Source organism: Scatophagus argus, chromosome 8 (assembly GCF_020382885.2).
Source record: "Scatophagus argus isolate fScaArg1 chromosome 8, fScaArg1.pri, whole genome shotgun sequence".
Classification (NCBI taxonomy): Eukaryota; Metazoa; Chordata; class Actinopteri; family Scatophagidae; genus Scatophagus; species Scatophagus argus.
The window spans coordinates 3,269,513-3,290,048 of NC_058500.1; the positions used below are offsets into that span (position 1 = coordinate 3,269,513).

General features: G+C 40.9%; 3 protein-coding genes across 4 annotated transcripts; 2 read left to right on the forward strand and 1 right to left on the reverse strand.

Moving 5' to 3' along the window:
• Positions 1–326: 326 nt before the first annotated feature.
• On the forward strand, positions 327–4,010 carry LOC124063407 (P2Y purinoceptor 1-like). The gene has a single exon (XM_046397046.1). The coding sequence runs from the start codon at positions 467–469 to the stop codon at positions 1,430–1,432; it is 966 nt and encodes a 321-aa protein (XP_046253002.1). The 5' UTR covers positions 327–466; the 3' UTR covers positions 1,433–4,010.
• A 374-nt stretch (positions 4,011–4,384) lies between these two features.
• LOC124063405 (UDP-glucuronosyltransferase 2C1-like) lies at positions 4,385–7,964 on the reverse strand. Its single transcript, XM_046397043.1, has 2 exons — positions 7,552–7,964; positions 4,385–6,355 (listed from the first exon to the last, which is right to left on the reverse strand). Exon 2 carries the CDS (start codon positions 6,351–6,353, stop codon positions 4,743–4,745), a length of 1,611 nt encoding a protein of 536 aa, XP_046252999.1. The 5' UTR covers positions 6,354–6,355; positions 7,552–7,964; the 3' UTR covers positions 4,385–4,742.
• A 1,591-nt stretch (positions 7,965–9,555) lies between these two features.
• On the forward strand, positions 9,556–18,463 carry LOC124063406 (P2Y purinoceptor 1-like). 2 transcript variants are annotated; one of them, XM_046397045.1, is made up of 2 exons: positions 9,556–10,159; positions 10,431–10,690. In XM_046397045.1, the coding sequence occupies exons 1-2, from the start codon at positions 9,734–9,736 to the stop codon at positions 10,542–10,544; spliced, it is 540 nt and encodes a 179-aa protein (XP_046253001.1). In that variant the 5' UTR covers positions 9,556–9,733; the 3' UTR covers positions 10,545–10,690. The 2 variants fall into 2 exon arrangements, with proteins under 2 accessions (XP_046253001.1, XP_046253000.1); XM_046397044.1 differs by lacking the exon at positions 10,431–10,690 and adding an exon at positions 17,526–18,463 and having other exon boundaries at positions 9,562–10,375.
• Positions 18,464–20,536: the final 2,073 nt, after the last annotated feature.

Here is a 20,536-nt window from a genome sequence, read left to right on the forward strand (position 1 = left end):
CAGACAAATTCAAGAGGATTTAGAAGAAGATTAAATAAATAGTTCCTGTAATATTGAATAGTTCACCGCCACAACAGAAAAATATTTTACTACTGTCTTTTTCATTGAGTTCTACACACACACACTCGCATACGAGTAGGGAAATGGTGAAACTATAAAAAAACAATAACCCATGATGATAATATCAATGTTGTGCCTCTATACCCTCCCAAAAAAGGTAAAAACTAAAATAGGTTTCACTTTCGATTTTACACCTTCATTTGACTATATCTGATAAACCTACCAGATAATGTCATTTCCTGGGTAGTGGTTTGTGCAGAAACCTAAATGTGGTATGTGAAGGAAGACGCCTGAAGTAGGAAGTCCCCTCTGAATCTTGCGTGCCATGATACAACTGCTGTAACTGTGCAGAAGACCAGCACATTCACAGAGAGAAGGAACTTTACTAACTGCTGTCCAGAGGAAAATGAATAACACATCTTGTCCTCAAGTCAGCATTGACTTCTCAGGCAGATTCCTGCCTCCTGTTTACATCTTAGTATTCATCATCGGTCTGGCAGCTAATGGATGGGGACTGAAGTCTCTGCACCACAACTGGAAGAAACTGGGTAATGTCAACGTGTTTGTTCTCAACCTCGGGCTTGCTGATATTTTGTACCTGCTCACGCTGCCATTTCTGGTGGTTTACTACTTCATGGAGAGCAAATGGATCTTTGGAGAAGCATTTTGCAAGATGACAAGATTCTGCTTCAACCTGAACTTATATGGCAGCATTGGGTTCCTGACTTGTATAAGTGTGTACAGGTACCTGGCCATTGTCCACCCAATGAGAGCGATGGGAAGAATAACTGTGACCCACTCTGTGACTATTTCAGCCATGGTTTGGCTGCTGGTGAGTGTTCAAAGTCTTCCAGATATGTTCTTCACCAAGACAAATGGAAACGGCACTAAAAAATGCCACGATACCACCAATAATGACCATGTCGAGGATTACCTGAGGTACAACTTTGGATGGACACTCACTGGATTTTGTATCCCACTCCTCATCATACTGGGCTGCTACGGACACATGATTGTCGTTCTCTGCCGCACAAATACCATCGACAAGGTACTGAAACAGAGAAGTTTGAAGTTGTTGTTCATCTTGATTCTTCTCTTCTCAGTTTGCTACACCCCCTATCATGTGCTCAAGAACCTCAACCTGTGGTCAAGAGTTCTGTCCAAACAGAAGATGTGTCGTGAATGGTCTAACGGAGTCTACATTGCTCATCGGATAAGTCGCAGTCTCGTGTCTCTGAACAGTGCTCTCAACCCTCTGGTTTACCTTCATGGAAATGAAGATATTCCTGCTCAGCTCAGACGACTACTCCAGCGAGCTCGTCAAGCTTTTGTACAGCTGTCAACCACCAGTACTCAAAATCTCTCCATGTGAATTGTCTGAGAATGAGAATGAAACCGAACAATTGTGTCGCATAATGGTGGTTGTCATGTTGTCATTAACATGCTTAAAAAAAGTTGAGATTCTGAAAATGTCGGACCATTGTGGCACTGTGTTGGGGAGGCTCATTAGAAATGGTTGTGTTAATGTATTATATGAATGTGTGAAAAACAGGAAGTAACACAATACATCTGCAACATGTGCACATCAAAGAGATACAATTTGGTTAATTTGGTTTGGTTTTAGTTAGTCATTTGATGCAAAGGCTGGGGTGAAACCTCACAACTGACGTTGATTAGACTTTGCCAAGAGAAAAGCTCATCACCCCGTCAAAGTATGTTTTTATAAATAACTACAGCATATGGTTTTCTGCTTCACACCTGATTCAAATGATCAACTTGTCATTAAGGTCTGCAGAAGCCTGTTAATGACCAGTTCATTTGAATCAGGTGTGTTGGAGCAGAGACAGAAACTTCTAAAACATGCAGGACAGGAGGTTCCCAGGACCAGGACTGAAAAACGTTGTAATTCCTATTCTGGCAGTATGCTTCAAGGTTCAAAAATAATTTTGGTCTGGTGGACCTTCCTGATTTTCTCATTTGTCTTCCTCCTCTTAAAATACTTGGCTCTGACTCACTGCTATGCAGTAGCTAAAGTTTTTTCCTGGTTTCCTTTTAATGCTTTTAATACCTCCTTTTTACACCTACCATTGATAAGCATGGCAGTGCTTACACTTTTTGCCTCAGCATAAACACAAAAGTTAACTACACACATCCCCGTTGTACTTCACAGGAGTGACTTAAAATACCAATGTGCATGTGTGTGTTTTTTTAACCTGTGACTGTGATTTCATGTTCAGTATTTTTCTGTACAGAGTCTTAATCAGATTTGTTTCCAGGAACTGTAAAGTCATGCATGAAGGTGCAAAAATTTAGAAACGCTCGAAAATCTTGTTATAGTGTTGTGTGGACTCAGAGCAGAGACTCAAAGCCACACTACAATAAATTCTAAGTTTTAGCTGTGTCAAATTGTTCAGGAAAATCTTCCCTCGAAGTCCAGTAGAATCATCAACAGGAGACAGGATTCTGAGCAGCAAAGACTTTAATGCCGGCAAAAAAGGGAAAACCGTTCACAAAGCACACTAGGTACACATGAAGGGTCTCTCACAAAATGACTGGTGGCTTCACATTATATACCTTAGGGTCTGGACCTTTCCACGCCTATTGTCCATCCCTTTACCATCTTTTCTTACACCATTAGGTTTCTCTTTTCGTCCTGGATTGGTTGGTGACTTTTTACACCATTAGGTCAGCTTGCCCTAGGTTTTCTGGGGACTTTACACTGGCCTTATCTTGCACCTGTTAGTCTTTATTTATTTATTTTTTATTTGCTTCTTAAGCACAGTTTACACCATTAATTCTCTTCTCTGGGCTGCCTTCCAGTTTCGGCCTAAGTTTCGGCTGGCACTAGACACCATTCTTTTTTTTATTTTTTATTTTTTTAAAAATAATTGTTTTATGCAGGATTATAATAAATGTTCTCTTTCAGGCTCACAGTCATTATAATGAGATTACATTGACAGTGTATGGCTACCATAGACAGTGTTTAACTACCGTAAAACAGTTTCACAATTACACAGTTTTACCTTCCATAGCTTACAGGCCCTTAACCAGTTGTACCTTTTTAATACAGCTGTATCTTGCTTTTCTTTCAATCTAAATGAAAACATAACATGACTACTTCATGCTATCATATTGCATTGCATACTATAACTACATAACTATAATTACTATAACTTTAGCTCAAGCTTTAGCTCAACTTACATAGAAATTATACCACAATAGCTGCGAAGATGTCCATGTCTTTAGAATGTGATGTCATTAAAGTCCCTTTTGGTGTCGAAGGTCCGAATACTTTTGCCCATAATGTAATGAGGAGTATTCTTTTCTAAGCCGTCTCACTTTACTGCAAAAACCAAAGTAAGGTGGCAGCTGGCAGGGGGGAGATCATCAGAAAACTTAATCTAGTGAGAAAAGACACCACTGCAATAATTACATATTGCTGTTGGCTATATTGTGTGTTATTTCCAGTTAAGAAACATGTGAATATCACAATATAAAATGTATGTTTTCAGTTGACACAAGTACAAACGTAGGAAGATATGCTATTGTGTTATCTGACTGAATAACGGTACCGACTAATCTGTTATTCAGTCAGTATGTTATGTCATCTGACTGAATAACAGATTAGTCAGCACTGTCTGTTATGTCAGGAAGGAAGTATCACCAGTAAAATATACAGTGTGAACATACAGAAAGAATTATTATTCTTTCTGTATGTTCACACTGTATATTTTACTGGTGATGGTAAATGGTATACCGCGGTGAACTAACTTATAATGCTGCATTACCATAGCAAGACATTAGACTCAGACTCACCAGCTTGGTTAGAAGTCCCCTAGCCCTAGGGGCAACCGTGGCCTAGAGGTTGGAGAAGCAGCCTGTGATCGGAGGGTCACCGGTTCAATTCCCCCACCAGATGGGCAGGAAAAATTTAAATGTGGTGGAGTAATTAATGCGACAAATGCCCCCCCCCCAAATTAGCTGGCTGATGTGACCTTGAGCAAGGCACTTAACCCCCAATTTGCTCCCTGGGCGCTCGATGCAGCCGCCTGCTCCTGTGTGTTTCACTGCATGTAATTTGCCAGGTGTTGCATGTGTGTTCAACTAAGGATGGGATAAATGCAAAAGATAAATTCAGTGTGTGTATGTAAAAATATATATACTGCCAGTAAAGCTAATTCTTGAAACTATTGTTCTGATCACAGTTATGTTTAACTCAAACCAGCTGCAGATGATAGTTTTCCAATTTTTTATTGATACAGAAGTGATAACAGCAAATCATACTTTAAGTGGAAATAGTTAGAAATAATTTGCAAGGATAACAACATCATTCCCCTGGAAACTGGTTGTTTAGTTTGCAAAAAGACAATTCAAGAAACAGATTAGTGCCACTAACTTGATGATTTAAAGTTATTACAGATTTTGAATTTCTGACACATTCCACTTATATATTCGTGTCAGTACTGTACATCCATCCATCCATTTTCTATACCGCTTATCCGTCAGGGTCGTGGGGGAACTGGAGCCTATCCCAGCTGACTACGGGTGAGAGGCGGGGTTCACCCTGGACTGATCGCCAATCATTTGCAGGACTTCAGTACTGTACAGTCATTCTGTAAATTATTGGTGTGTTTTATCTCACTGTCATCACCACCCTCCAGCTTGTGTCCTCATTAGGTCATCTATTCATTCTTGGACTTGGTTGCAGACTTCTTCATCCTTATCAAATATTTGATGAAACGTCTACAGGAAACCCAAATTAATGCAATGATTAGGAAAGCTAATGCCACAAAGACTGCCATCGCATCGAGACAGTGATAGGCATACCATGGCAACTTATAGGACTCAGTACGCAGATGTGCTGCACCCTTGTGTCTCATGACGTACTCCACCCAGAAAATGGCACTGTCTATGGGTTTCAATGGTTTGTCACGATGAAGCTCTGACAGTTTGTGCATATTCTGTTTATAAGGCTTCTCTGGGTTGAGAATATTCTTCAGAGTGCTTGTTAGAGACTCAACATCCAAGGTTGTTACTTCAACAGTCTCAGCCACCCCCCGGGCCTTCAGGCGCACCAAATTATCATCCTGGTCGAAGATGAGAGGAATGCCCAGAATTGGAACACCGTGGTTGATAGCCTCGTAAATTCCGTTGGTACCCCCATGCGTGACAAAAACCTTTGTTTTAGGGTGACCCAGTAGATCATTTTGAGGCAGCCAGTCAACCAGCCTAGTGTTGTTTCCCAGGGTGGTTGGTCTTTTCCCAATGTGTCTCCACAAGACCTTCTGCGGGAGGTTGGCAAATGCTGAGGCAATGATCTCTGATATCTCTGGGCCAAGGTCTCCCAGCAGGGTCCCCAGAGTCATGACAACCACCCCATGGTCACCAGAACTCTGCATAAATTCCTCTAAATCTGATGGAAGAGGTTTAGAGGGCTTCCCCTGGAACCCTCCGATGTAGACGACATTGGGCATCGTGGGACGGGGGAACTCAAACGTAAAGTCAACCCGCATGAGCCAGAGATCAGCCTTCTGCGCAAGAGACATGATGTTGACATCTGGTCCAAAATAATGATCACACACAGCCTGGTAAGGCGGATTTGAGACATAGTGGTACATGTAAACCAACATGCCATGATAGATTACATTACTGAATCTTTGGAAAAAGTCCATCTTATCGGAGTAATGGGAGAACAGTTGGGGGATGTAGGACAGAGGAGAAGGAGCAATGGCAAAGTGGGCCTCTCCAGTGAAAAGCCAGCGCACATTGAAAACCATGGGAAGCTGGAGATAGTGTGCCAATATCACTCCGCCTGGAAATGCAGGGTCAGTCAGACAAAGATCAAATTCAGTTTCCTTCAGCTCCTTAATGAGTGTCTTATTCTCAAAGATACTGGTGACCATTTTTGCCACCACTTGCTGGTTTTCCCCGATCATGTTGAAAAGGTTCCTATAAAAGTCCAGAAAGGCCCATGGTGAGCCTTTTCTCCGACGGATCTCTATTGACTTCTTCAAGAAAGAGGTCATGAAGGCTTGGCTCTCAATGTTTTGTGTCTGTTCCTGGGCGATGGTGATGGAGGTGTAATGGGGTGAAAATTCAGAAACATACCAGCTGGTCGAGGAACGTATCACCGTTATTTGATGGCCCTGAGAATGAAGAGCCTCCACCAGGATTTTCATGTTAAGCCAGTGGCTCCCATCTATAGGGTAAACAAGGACTTTACCACTATCACAAGTTAAGGACAGTGTTGTAAAAAACAGCAGGATGAATGCCAAGTCTGGATATGATCCCATCACTGTGGAAGAGACACAGAAATCACTGACAAATATTTGCAGTCCATACAGTGCTTAAGCTGCAGAAGAACTACGAAAAACATTCACATCGTGTCAGTGTGTCTGCAAATGATTTAAAATTGATAAATTGGTTAATTCAAATTTTAAAACTATCTACACATTTCTCTCACTACCGTCATGTGGTCTGCAGTAACCTGGTCTACTCCTTCCACTCTCTCGCCTGTTTCCACTTACCTCTAACTGAGAACTGAACAATTCTGTTAACTCTATATACAAATGGAAGATATGAGAGCTCATCAAAACTGAAGCCAAATCTTCTCAATCTTGCCCCTGGTGGCTGGCTGCAGTACAACTCATAAACTCCCCCACCTCCATGTGAGCAGATGGGTCAAACTAAAAACTAAGTACAGATTTTCAGTTTCTGTCATTTTAGTCAATTCTTATCACACTGATGTATTTTCAAGTCTTCATTTTTTTGGGGCTGGGGGGAGATCAGCTAAGTTTGGTGCTAAGTTTGGTTTTAATTAGTTATTTGATGCTATAAAAAAAGACTACCGCAACAAACTCCATTCCTGTTCTGTCAGTGTGCTTCAAGGTTCAAAAATGTGTCTTAACGTCTTCATCACCATCACCTTTTTTTTTTGTTGTTGTTGTTGTAATGGTACAAGTTTTTGACCATGTGAAGAGCCATTTAAAGCGCCTGTGTTTCACGAGGTTAGCCAGGTACGGCTATGTCATCTGTTCGGTAGTGGATTGGGCTGAGTATCTTGAACAAACTGAGCCAGTTTGTTCAAGATACCTGCACCGTTCTAAGTCCTTTGGAACTGATCATACTATGCTGAGACATGTGTTAATGAGTTTACTATCTATACAAGTTAAGCGGTCTTAGACTGTTGAAATAAGAGTCATGCACCCATTATGTACTCTCTATGAGCTCTTGTTCAAAATTCTTTACAATTTGCACAAAATGTTATAAATTGTGAAATCATAAAATCAGGACACAGCACTGTGAAAAGTCAGCATACAGGATAATGAATCAGCAGGCTGTTCTGCAGGACTGTTCATGTAATGAGACTAAGCATAGTGTGATAAAATGCATCTGCAGAACCGTGGGATTGAAATCAGATTGTGCATGACAAAGTTTAAAACTGAGCACACAAGCAGCAACACACAAATAATTAGTAAAATAGCTCCTTACCTCAGACTCTGTGACTTCTCCCTCTGGCTGAGAAGAATCTGGTGACTGAGGGAATCATTCAAAAACTGATATGCAAGTCAATGTGTAACTGTACCCTGACTGAGCTGGTCCATTCACTTCTAAACCCTCCACGACAGACATTTTTGCTATTATGGCTGTTGCTTCTCTCCCTTAACCCCAAACTTCCAGAGCACAAAATTTAACAGAAGTACTAACTCATCTAACACATTAAAATCTTCTTATTGTGGCCCCCACTCTCCATCACCACGCACCAAATTGCAACTGTTTTGTTTTGGGTTTTTCTTTTTTGTTTGTTTGTTTTAAATTTTTCATGTGTAATTGCTGCAAGACCATAGAAAAAAGAAATGAAAATAAACATAAAGTTAATTTGTTGCATTGTCCATCAAACAGTACAGAACTGATCTGTTAACTTTCTATAATAACTTATCAATGTTCCCTGTGTCAATTCCCCTGTGTCTGTGAATGAACTTTGAGCAGGACTACATGGGACAAAATGTTAAACATTGTCTGGAGTTACCTGTTCAGCCTGACCAAGACCAAGCATCTTCACCCCAGCTAATGGTTAACATTGGTTACTGTGACAGTTTAATGTTTTCACCAACAAGTACAAGTACAACATTTTTCCAGCAGGATGCAAGCCTATCTTCAATCTTGATAGCTTCAAATTCCAAGTCCCAAGATACAAGGGCAAACTCAAAGAGAAGAAGAAACATGTGGCTGGTTATGGTTAAAGCTGTAGCTGTGATGTGTTGTGCACTGCCCATTTACACTTCAGCATTTTCTAAAATTTACTCATTCAGCACCAAGATGGCTAACTGGGAGTTGCTCACTCTCCTTTTGTGTGTGTGTGTGTGTGTGTGTGTGTATCCAATCAGTGTACACAGAAGAACAAACACAGAAGTTAAAAGTCTTAAGTCCATGTGTTGGGGAGCACTACTGCACATGTGAAAAGTTTTATTTTGTGACGGCGGCACAAAGTCTGATAAAAACTGACTCGAGTGATGTCACTTGAGTCAGGGTTGATTGGGGCTGAAAACAACAAGAAAGAAAAAAAAGAAGTGAGTTTAACATGAGGCTAAAGGCCACATTAGCTGCTGCTGGTGGTGTCACAGGCCTCAAGCACAAGTCACCCATGAAGAGACGCTGTGTGCAGTGTTATACAGGAAGAGCAGAGGCAGTTCAGTGAACAGGCTGTTCTCTGACCTTATGAATCTGAATTTATCTTTTTCTTTTTGTCTTTGTCTAAAACAGGTTTGTCTCTTGTTAACCACAATGTTACTTACTAACAAATTTCACAGTTACACAAGCATATTAAGAAAGTGATTTGTCAGACCTACAGTTAAGCCAACATGGATTTTCAGTTAGATGGTGAATGAGAAAACAAATAAAATTTAATAAAATTTAGGGGTGATACACTTCAGTTAAATCAGTTATCTGTAGTGACAGACTTCCGTTCTTAGTTTCACTGTAATTAGACAACTTGTTGTCAGTGTAGTTTTTTAACACGTAGACACAAGCTAGCCTCTTTATACACTGGTAAGTATAGTAGACTGTTCACAGGACTCCAGGAATAATAGTGATGTTATTTTTATTCTTTTCATCAAACATCCAGCAGCTTCCTCTGAGCAGTTCTAACATTTTGTATCGACTCAGGATGATGGCTGAACTTGTTTACACATGCGCCGTAAGCAAGTCAGCAACAACATTACTATGTCAAAACCTACTTTATGGCTAAATTGTGTGTGGACAATTTGTGAAAAAATGTGTCCAGTTAGTCACAGGGGTCAGTGGTACTTCTATAATGTGAATTCCTGAATATTAAACGTCCCAGAAATGTCTGATGTTAACATCGGATTTTCAATGTGACAGCAGCCTTATAGGGTCAGACTCTGCACATACATCATCCTGCATATCTGAAATTCAGACATTCAACTGCAGGAACAGCCTTGGTGGAGTTCATGTAAAAACTGGCCAGAAGGTGGTGTCATAAGTCTTTGGCATAGGCCAGTGAGCAAAGATTCATTTGTAGTCTCACATTATTCACAGCTGAGACAAAAAAGGTTTCACACAGGAAGTATTCTGAACAAATTTTGGGTCACATATTCATTCACCTCCCATACGGCAGATCACCCACAGGAGACACTTCTTGTTTGAGGACAAAATGAATAAAACCTCTTGCTCTAAAGTCACTTTTAACTTTGAACACAGATTCCTGCCTCCTGTTTACATCTTAGTATTCATCATTGGTCTGGCAGCTAATGGATGGGGACTGAAGTCTCTGCACCACAACTGGAAGAAACTGGGTAACGTCAACGTGTTTGTTCTCAACCTCGGGCTTGCTGATATTTTGTACCTGCTCACGCTCCCATTTTTGGTGGTTTACTACTTCATGGGGAGCAAATGGATCTTTGGAGAAGCATTTTGCAAGATGACAAGATTCTGCTTCAACCTGAATTTATATGGCAGCATTGGGTTCCTGACTTGTATAAGTGTGTACAGGTACCTGGCCATTGTCCACCCAATGAGAGCGATGGGAAGAATAACTGTGACCCACTCTGTGACTGTCTCAGTCATGGTTTGGCTGCTGGTGAGTGTTCAAAGTCTTCCAGACATGTTCTTCACCAAAACATATAGAAACACCACTGGAAAATGCTACGACACCACCCATAAGATGTATGTGGAGGATTACCTGAGGTACAGCTTTGGATGGACACTCACTGGATTTTGTATCCCACTCCTCATCATACTGGGCTGCTACGGACACATGATTGTCGTTCTCTGCCGCACAAATACCATCGACAAGGTACTGAAACAGAGAAGTTTGAAGTTGTTGTTCATCTTGATTCTTCTCTTCTCAGTTTGCTACACCCCCTATCATGTGCTCAAGAACCTCAACCTGTGGTCGAGAGTTCTGTCCAAACAGAAGATGTGTCGTGAATGGTCTAACGGAGTTTTCATTGCTCACCAAATAAGTCGCAGTCTCGTGTCTCTGAACAGTGCTCTCAACCCTCTGGTTTACCTTCATGGAAATGAAGATGCCGCTCAGACAGCAGTGAACATGCTGGAGCGGCCCAGACGGCTTTTCCAGCAAATGCGTCAGATCAACAGCAGTTTGTTTCTGTCGAACTTGAGCCATGTGCCTGTGGCACAAACTGCAGATGACGTTTAAACAAAAGTTACGATTTTAGCATCAGCTGTTTAACACCAAATAGCTCAAACTGGAGCTCTTGCAAATTCTGTGATGTTGCTGTCCTTCACAACTATTGTAAAGGACTAAATTGTAAATTGACTATCTTGTGAATGACATTGTCAGTTCTTTCAGTATTGTCTTCTTTGCCTAGTTTACTGCACCAATACTAGTTTTACTGTACCATGCATGTTGTCTGCTGATTTAAAAGAGGAAGTAGAAACCACACAAACACGGTCAGGATGCTTGTGCTAACTATAATAGAGCACTTATCGTCATTGCCATCTCATATCCTTTTCGGCACAATCTAAACCACCACATGCATTTTGACAGCACTGAGTGTACAGCAGTTCAACAGGACCCAGGTTCTGCATGTCATGATGTATTATTGTATTGTATTATTCATGACAACCTGGGTTTTAATGTCATAGTTTTTGGCCACCGTTTTTTTAAACACATTTCGTATATCGTCAGGGCAGGAGACAATCAGCATTGGGATGATCAGACAGGTTGTAAAAATGCAGAGTTTAGACAGTTCAAATCACTTCAAACAGAGGTAAAATCAAAAGTGATCAGCCTGAAATGCCAGTAATTATCCATCACTGAGCAGGGAAATTGGGTTCTGAATGGATATATACAATAGACTGTTAAATAATAATCTTAATTTGAATAATCTGCAGGTTAAACCATTTTACACCTGATTGCTGCTTGTGATTCTTGCCCAGTTGGACCTCTTGTTGATTTCCTGTGATGTGCCCACACTCACGTAACTAAATGTCATTAGACCATTCAAAAGTGCCTGCTATGTCACACAATGAAGGCAGAAAGTGAGAGTAAGACGCTTAACCAGGTTGGCACAGAAATTCATCTGACCACAAAAAAGAAAACCAATAAACAACAGTCTTCACAGGAAGTCATCACAGAACAAAAAGTCCTCAAAGTTCCCCTCTCTTCATTATTCATGTTCCCTTTACAAAAAGACTCATCACATTCAAAACAAGGGATTGTAGTTGTCAGAGTTTTAAAAGGCTGTAGTTTTATGAACAATTAATAGAACTTAAAAGTTATTGAGGTTAACAAGATAACAATGCCATGTCCACTGTTGTGTACCCAAGAACCGCAGCCTCGTGGTAAGATTTCTATCAAAACAGGATGTGGCTTGAAAGGTTCAGTGGAATCTACATTGCTAACCAGGGGTGGGCTGGAATAACTGATTTTGCAAACAACATAATATTGTAAAATTAAGTCATGATGTACTTTAATCAACATATGAGATTAAACAAAGTTAATTTGCAAAAAGACAGTTCAGCTGGCAGAATAGCTGCTACCAATTTGATCAGTAATTCGTATCAAAGGAAGGCCTATCAACTTCTGGAATGAAAAGAGCCAGCCAAAATTACTTTTAAATCAATCCTGGTGGTGCCCATGTGTTAGCTTTTATTCAATTCGTCTTGCTACAAAAGCATGGCGATATTTGATGACCTGAGAATGAGACTCAACAACTACTATCATTCTCCAAAATCACTTTAAAAGTGTTGTTTTATGTAATACATATAACAGTACCTTCACTCTTTGCCTGAAAATAAAAATTTTTTAAAAAAGTGAAGTGATGTCAATGAAGGTTATTGAATGTAAAACATCAAAACTATCTGACTAACATTAAATCAATCAGATGTAACATGACAAACGTTCCCTATTCTGAGAATCAAGTCTTTCATTCACCTGCTCTGAAAGTTTGGTCTGCATGAAAAATAAATACCATATCCAAAACTGTAATTTAAGACATAACCAAATACCGCATTATTCAGCAGACAGTATGTAGTTGAATCATAACCTTGATACATAATCTGACAGAGCTGCACAGACTGCTCAAACATCAAGTTAAAAGAGGCAAGAAAGCTCTAAAAACAAATGCAGATTTGTTGGTTTAAAACGTCTTTCAACATAGGTACAACTTTATTGGCACCTGTTCCACTAACAATGCAAAGTCTTGCATCTTGTATGTAATGAAACCACAGGCTGAAGCGGCAACACAGTTTGTTAGCGAGACAGTTCCTCATCTCAGACCAAAATAAGAGAATCTGGTGTCAGAGATTATTATCAGCATTTAAAATGCAAATCAATGTGCCACCAAACTAATCGAGTGAAGGTCCTTCCCCTGCCAGATTTTTTCCCATTATGCCTTTTTGCGCATCCATCCATTTTCTGACGCTTACCTGCGTCCATTTCCCACTGGCTGGACAGATATGTAATCCCTCCTGGAAAACCACTAAAGGGAGGCATCCTAATCAAATCCCCGAACCATCTCAGCTGATGGTGGGAGCAGCATCTTTCATGATCTTTGATGATTCGGCAGGGAGTGAGTGGAAAAGAAAATATCTGCTAGGCTGATAAGAAAGTGAGATGCAGGTGAGTCGTGCCAACATTAACTTGCCTGTGATGCCGATTTTATTTTTAATAGATTGCAATTTTCTAGTTTGCTTGACGGATGAGTGTGTGTGGTATTTATTTGCTGAAGGGTGCTTGTAGACATACCTGTATACGTATTAGTGGGACAGAAACTACGACAAGGTGTTGAATGTAACTGGATGTCTTCTGTTGTATTGTTATTGGCTTTACACTACACAGTGCTATTTACATGTGCTCCCTTGTTGTTCTTTGCCAGTTTGCCATGTATTCTCTAGTCTAGTCTCTTTAGTGTTTAGTCTATGTGTTTTTTTGGACCCCTGTTTGTCAATCTTTTCACGATTTGTTTGCCTGTCCTGAGTGCCTTATCGGCCTCTTGCTACTCTAAGACTGTGAGTGCTCCTCAAGCCCTGATCCAGAGTAGTGCTTTTGGGTCCTTTTCACTGAGCTGTGTCCAGCATTACAGGGGCCCGAACTGGAGGCAAATAGTCAGCTCAGGTTTCAGGGCCAATGTGGCAATTAGTTAAAGCATCTGTGCCAAAATTGCTTCAGATTTAATTAAGAAGTCAGACATCCAGGATGAGACAGAGGACACATTCGACAGAAGAAATATACAGTATATATTGCATACACATAGATAATTTTATAATTAATGATTAATATCTTGTTTGGGTGTTAGGTTGAAAATAGACTTTAAAAGGCAGCACCCACATCCTGTTTAGTGTTCTGAGAAACGTGGGGGTAGGTATAGTAGACAGTTCTTTTGTAAACAGTAATCTGATATCTACAAAAACAGTTCTGTAGATCGTGTTTAGGTTGCAGTATGCAATACTAAACCAATCAGTAGGGCGACCAGTAGATAATACCATCACTGAAACAAGATAACGTTTATTATTAGTATGAGTCATTACTGCCAAATTTGTGTGACAGGGAAAAGATACAGTTGTTAGTGTAGATGTTTTGTTTCAACTTTGGCAAACAGTTTCAATTTCATCGTGGGACTCTGACGTGTTCAGGTGAGTGGAGTACGTCATTTCCTTTTTGTCGTGCGCTGTGCTAAGCGTTGCATTGTTACACCGCTCTGCTCTAGATTCTTGTTAAGTTAAAGCTCTTTCGTTGTTGTCCATATTAGAGCTCATCTACACATGAAAAACTCACATTACTGTTGTTAAACACTCGCCTCTATCTTATCACTTTAGTCTTAAGCCTATAACTTCGTTAGTTGCACTTGGCTATGGCCTCTCCTTCCTTCTCCCCCTCTGCTGCTCTGTCCTGCTCGGTGTGTCAAATGTTTAGCTATTCCTCCATCCTCCTTTAGTGATAATGGTATCTGTAGAAACTGTAGTCTGTTGGTTAGGTTGGAGGCGAAGCTTAGCGATTTTGGAGTGCCGGTTCTGGACCATTGAAACCAAACCGCTAGCTGCAGTTAGCCAGGCCCCGTTAGCCGGTGCGGAGCCACATAGCTTAGCCGTTAGCTCTCCGCCGGGAAACCAGGGCCGGTGGGTGACTGTTCGTGGAAGACGAACCAAAGCCCGCCGAGTGCCACCAACCACTTAACGTTTCTAATAGGTGTTTTCCACTCGGCGACAGACCCGCTGAAGAACCGGTTCTGATCGTTGGAGATTATGTTTTGCGAAACGTTAAGCTAGTGAAACCAGCGAAGTCTGCATACCTGGGGCCAAATCAAATTTGAAACTGCTGGCTAAGGCTAAACGTAAATACAGTAAGATTGTTATTCATGTAATGAACAATGTAATGTTCATGCAGTAATGACATCCGTCTACGCCAATCGGAGGTCATTAAAGTTAGTGTTGAGTCGGTGTGTTCACATGCCGAAACAATGTCGGACTCCGACATTGTTTCTCTGGACCCCTGCCCAATTCGGCCAGTGATGAAATTCATTCATTTTCAATTCTATTCATCCTTCAGTCGCTGGTTATCGAGGTGGTGCCCAGCAAACAGTGTGGGCTTTGTTAACAATTGGCAGAACTTCTGGGGAAAACCTGGTCTAATTAGGAGAGACTGCATCCATCCCACTTTGGGTGGAGCTGCTCTTATTTCTAGCAATTTGGCCAACTTTATCAGCATCCCAACACCCTGACAGTTCAGAGCTGCAGTGCTACACACTTCTCTGCGCTTCTCTTAGAGCAGCCACCTGCCCAAAACCTCATAGAGACGGTGTCTGTTCCTCGTTTATTTAGACCTAAAACTAATGCACGCAGTATAGGAGCTGTTCAAGATAATCTGATTAAAATTAGCCGCTCTGCTATTATTGTACCAGATAGGAGAATTAAATGTGGACTGTTGAATATCCGGTCCCTGTCCTCAAAAGCTGTACTTATTAATGAGCTCATATGAGATAAAAATATTGATCTGTTTTGTCTAACTGATTACATCTCCTTGAATGAGTTTACTCCACCTAGACATATTAACCGCTCGATGCTCTGGTCAAGGAGGTGGGGTTGTAGCGATCTTTGACTCTTATTTATCCATCTTTACTAGACCAAAGACAGGCTATAACTCATTTGAAAGCCTTGTTCTTAGTCTGTCTTATGCCACCTATAGGACAGGTCAGCCGGTCTTATTTTCTGTACTGTATTGTCCTCCAGGCCCATACTCTGAATTCTTATCTGGATTTCCAGAGTTCCTGTCAAGCCTGGTCCTTAAATCAGATAAAGTTATAATTATTGGTGACTTTAACATCCACGTAAATGTTGTTAAAGATAGCTTGGCTACTACATTCAATTTCATACTAGAAACAACTGGGTTCTGTCAATGTGTGCATGAACCCACTCACTGCTTCAACCACACCCTAGACCTTGTGTTAGCATATGGGATTGAAATTGAACACCTAGCAGTCTCTACTCGGAATTCAGTTTTGTCTGACAATCATTTAATAACTTTTGATTTTATTTTAGCCGATTGCACAAAACCGAGCAGAAGCACTCTCACTAGATGTCTGTCTGATAATGCCATAGCCAAATTTAAGGAAGCAGTTCTGTTGATTCTTAGTACAATACCCAGGCTCAGCGTGTCAGGGGACTCATGCTACCCCTAGTTGCCATGACATTGATAACTTTGTTGATGTCATGGCAGGCTCATTGCACAGCACACTCAACCTAATTGCGCCTCTATCTAAAAACAATATAACTAGAAGAAGCTCTGCTCCATGTACACCCAGGAAACACATGAGTTAAAGCAAAGATCATGACACATGGAGAAGAAATGGCGTTCAACAAAAAAGGATGAATTCTATCAGGCCTGGCAAGATAGTCTAAAAACATACAGGGCAGCACTCTGTACAGCCAGAGCCAGTTATTACTCATCACTCATAGAAGAAAATAAGAACTGCCCCAGGTTTCTATACAGCACTGTAGCCAGGCTGACCCAGAGTCATAACTCTATTGAGCAATCATTTCTCCACATCTCAACAGCAGTGATTTCATGAACTTCTTTAATGAAAAAATTGTAACCATTAGAAATAACATTCAAGACCTCCTAGCATCACCTATCACAAATTTGTCCGTCAATGCCGCCGCATTAGAGATAACCACTAAGTCAGATATGTACCTGGACTCATTTCTTCCTATCAGCCCTCAGCAACTGGTTTCTATCATTTCTTTCTCTAAATCCACAACCTGTCTCTTAGATCCCATTCCTACTGGGTTACTTAAGGAAGTGTTCCCTTTACTTGGCACCTCCTTACTAGACATTATTAATTTGTCCCTGACATCAGGCTATGTCCCACAGACTTTTAAAGTTGCTGTAATCAAAATCCTGCTAAAGAAGCCTACTCTTGATCCAGGGGTTTTAGCAAACTATAGGCCTATCCCCAACCTGGTCTTCATTTCGAAAGTTTTGGAGAAAGTCGTCGCCAGTCAGCTGTGCAAGTATCTCCATAATAACAGCCTATTTGAAGTCTTTCAGTCAGGTTTTAGGGAACATCACAGCACAGAGACCGCACTGGTAAAAATCACCAACGACCAGGGCTGTGTTTCAGTACCTGTCCTTCTGGATCTCAGTGCTGGATTTGATACTGTTGACCACCAGATTCTTTTACAAAGCATGACAATCAAATTGGTATGGAACCGCTGTAAGCTGGTTCAAGTCCTATCTATCAGACAGACATCACTTTGTACATGTAAATCACAACTCTTCCATGCACACTAAGGTTAGCCGTGGTGTTCCATAGGTTCTGTGCTTGGCCCGATCCTATTCACAATCTATATGCTCCCACTAGGCAATGTGATCAGAAATCACTCTATAAATTTTCACTGTTATGCTGACGACACCCAATTGTATTTATCAATGAAGCCAGATGAAAGCAATCAGCTAACGCAATTGCAATCCTGTGTTGCAGATATTAAGTCCTGGATGACCCACAACTTTCTTCTATTGGCCAGGTCAAACCTGACCATTGTCCACCCAATGAGAGCGATGGGAAGAATAACTGTGACCCACTCTGTGACTGTCTCAGTCATGGTTTGGCTGCTGGTGAGTGTTCAAAGTCTTCCAGACATGTTCTTCACCAAAACATATAGAAACACCACTGGAAAATGCTACGACACCACCCATAAGATGTATGTGGAGGATTACCTGAGGTACAACTTAGGATGGACATTCACTGGATTTTGTATCCCACTCCTCATCATACTGGGCTGCTTGTGAATGACATTGTCAGTTCTTTCAGTATTGTCTTCTTTGCCCGAATACTAGTTTTACTGTACCATGCATGTTGTCTGTTGATTTAAAAGAGGAAATAGCAACCACACAAACAAATATACACTGTTGTCAGGATGCTATAAATATCATAGAGTATTTATCGTCATTGCAATCTCATATCCTTTTCGGCACAATCTAAATTACCACATGCATTTTGACAGCACTGAGAGTACAGCAGTTCAACAGGACCCAGGTTCTGCATGTCATGATGTATTAAAGCGTAATTCCAGTTCATGTCAATAATCTTAATTTGAATAACCTGCAGGTTAAACCATTTTACACCTGATTGCTGCTTGTGATTCTTGCTCAGTTGGACCTCTTGTTGATTTCCTGTGACGTGACCACACCCACATAATGCAGGAATCCACTTTCCATCCACTTTCTTTGCATCTCTAAAGGTTCAAATATGACGCATTTAATCTCTTTCAGTAATCACGAAAATCTCCATGTTGAACAGAAAGCCTTACTTAAAGAGGCCTAAATGTCTTAGACCATTCAAAGTGCCTGCTATGTCACACACTGACGTGAGAGTTTGAGGGTTAACTAGGTTGGCACAGAAATTCATCTGACCACAAACTTCAAAACAGTCTTCACAGGAAGTCATCACAGAACAAAAACTTCCCCTTTCTTCATTTTTCATGTTGGATTTAGCAGAAGCCTCATCATACTCAAAAGTCAAGTCAAGTCAAGTCAACTTTATTTGTATAGCCCATTTTTACAAGCAGTTTGTCTCAAAGGGCTTAACATAACATCAGCAACATCCTCTGCCCTTCGACCCTCACATCGACTAAGGAAAAACTCCGAGAAAAACCTTTAACAGGAAAAAATGGAAGAAACCTCAGGGTGAGCAACAGAGGAGGGATCCCTCACCCAGGACGGGCAGACGTGCAATGAATGTTGTACAGGCAGGAAAGCAGTTAACAACATGAGAAATGACATTACTAAAAAGACAAGTAAAACAAAATCTCAACTGTTTAGTTTCATTTTTGCTACCACCTCAATATGATTTTAACATTTCACAAGACTGAAATTATAATAATGAAATTAAAATGAACTGCTGTAACATTCATGTATTTTTTATGTGCTGTTGAAAATCACTATCCTATCAGCTCAATTTCGGCCCGTAGGGAGAACCACCCCGCCGATAGTCGGTGCACAGAAGAATGACAGGCAGATGTCAACAGTAGACATTGGGTTGGTCATAGTGCCGACTACTTGGTCATAGAGCCGGCTCAAAAGAAGAGATTGTACTTGAAGGAGTTTTAAAAGTAGTTTTATGAGCAATTAAGAGAACTGAAAAATGTACCTATCAGTTATACAGTGTGAAAAGAACATCATGATTAAACACAGTGTAACCTTCTACTGTATTTGTTGGCAGAGGCTACCAGCAGCTTTGTGGGTAATGACCTTGAGCAGCTCAGATTTTCTTCTATAAAAATTCAGGCATTCAGCCTGGATTTCAGACAACTCTGTACCGCTGTGATGAATTGTCTCCTTGCTGTAAGAAGTAAACCTGCCTTGATATAACTCTAGCAACTCTGTGCATTTCTTGAGAATTTCCCATAACAGCTTGGTCCTTCGAGCTGGATCACAATAGCCTTTCCACTGTCCAGGTTTGGGGCTGAAACTGTGCACGGGGCAGTCCGGGACTCCTGAGACAAAGACCTCCAGCTGAGTTGTTATTATTCAGAGGCCAGTTTCCACTAGAGGTGGAAAAGGTGATGGAATCATAGCAACCGAGGCACAGATTCATTGGTTTTCAAGGTAAGAAGAGAACTGTGTAACTTATTTGTGAGATTGTAGTTTTAACTAAAACCTGTGAAAAATCAGCTAAGTTAAAACCGAAGTACAGCAACTCTGCACGTTAAAAGAGAGAAACAGTCCTGGGGACCAAGATCATGATAAATGATCGATAAATAAATAAAACATGGTAAATGTGTGGGTGGAAGATACTCAGCAGTGTCTCAGTGAGAACAACAGACATGGGCAACCTGACGGTGATAAAGAAAACAGTGTTCCACCGTTAGAACCAGTTGGCATAGTGCCATACAAACTGGTTGGCTGCTGAGAGGGGATCGAAAATGGGAAATCAGTGTTGAAAGCGAGAGCAAGAGCTCAGTGGGGATGCAAAATATATGTTCCAAAAAGATGATAAAAATATAAAATACTTAGAAAGATAGAAAAGCAAATATGGTTTCAATTAAAGATTGACGGTAGAAGGATGTAGCAAATTGGTAAAAGAAATAGAAAAAGCTGGCAAGGAAAATAGAACTCAACAAAAGTGATAGCCTCATCCAGGCTAGAGCATGGCTAGCCGAAACCATGAAGGAAGCAAGGAAAGGCTAAGAAAACAGAGACGAAAGAAACCTTAGCCCTAGAAGATAAGTAAGACATAAACATGGTCACTGCCCAAACACACCGAGATTCGACATTAGGATCTATACCAGATCCTCCCCCAATACTGGTAGAAAGCCCACCATTTAGGCCTCTTGAAAATGTAACCACGCCTACATCCACACCTTTGGCACCACAAGTCCAGCCTTTATACCCGAATGTGTCTCCTACTGAGGAAGCAGTTGAACCTATAAAGCTCAGAAAAAGAGACAGGTCACAACACAAGGTCAGGAAAGGGATGACATTTATGGAAAA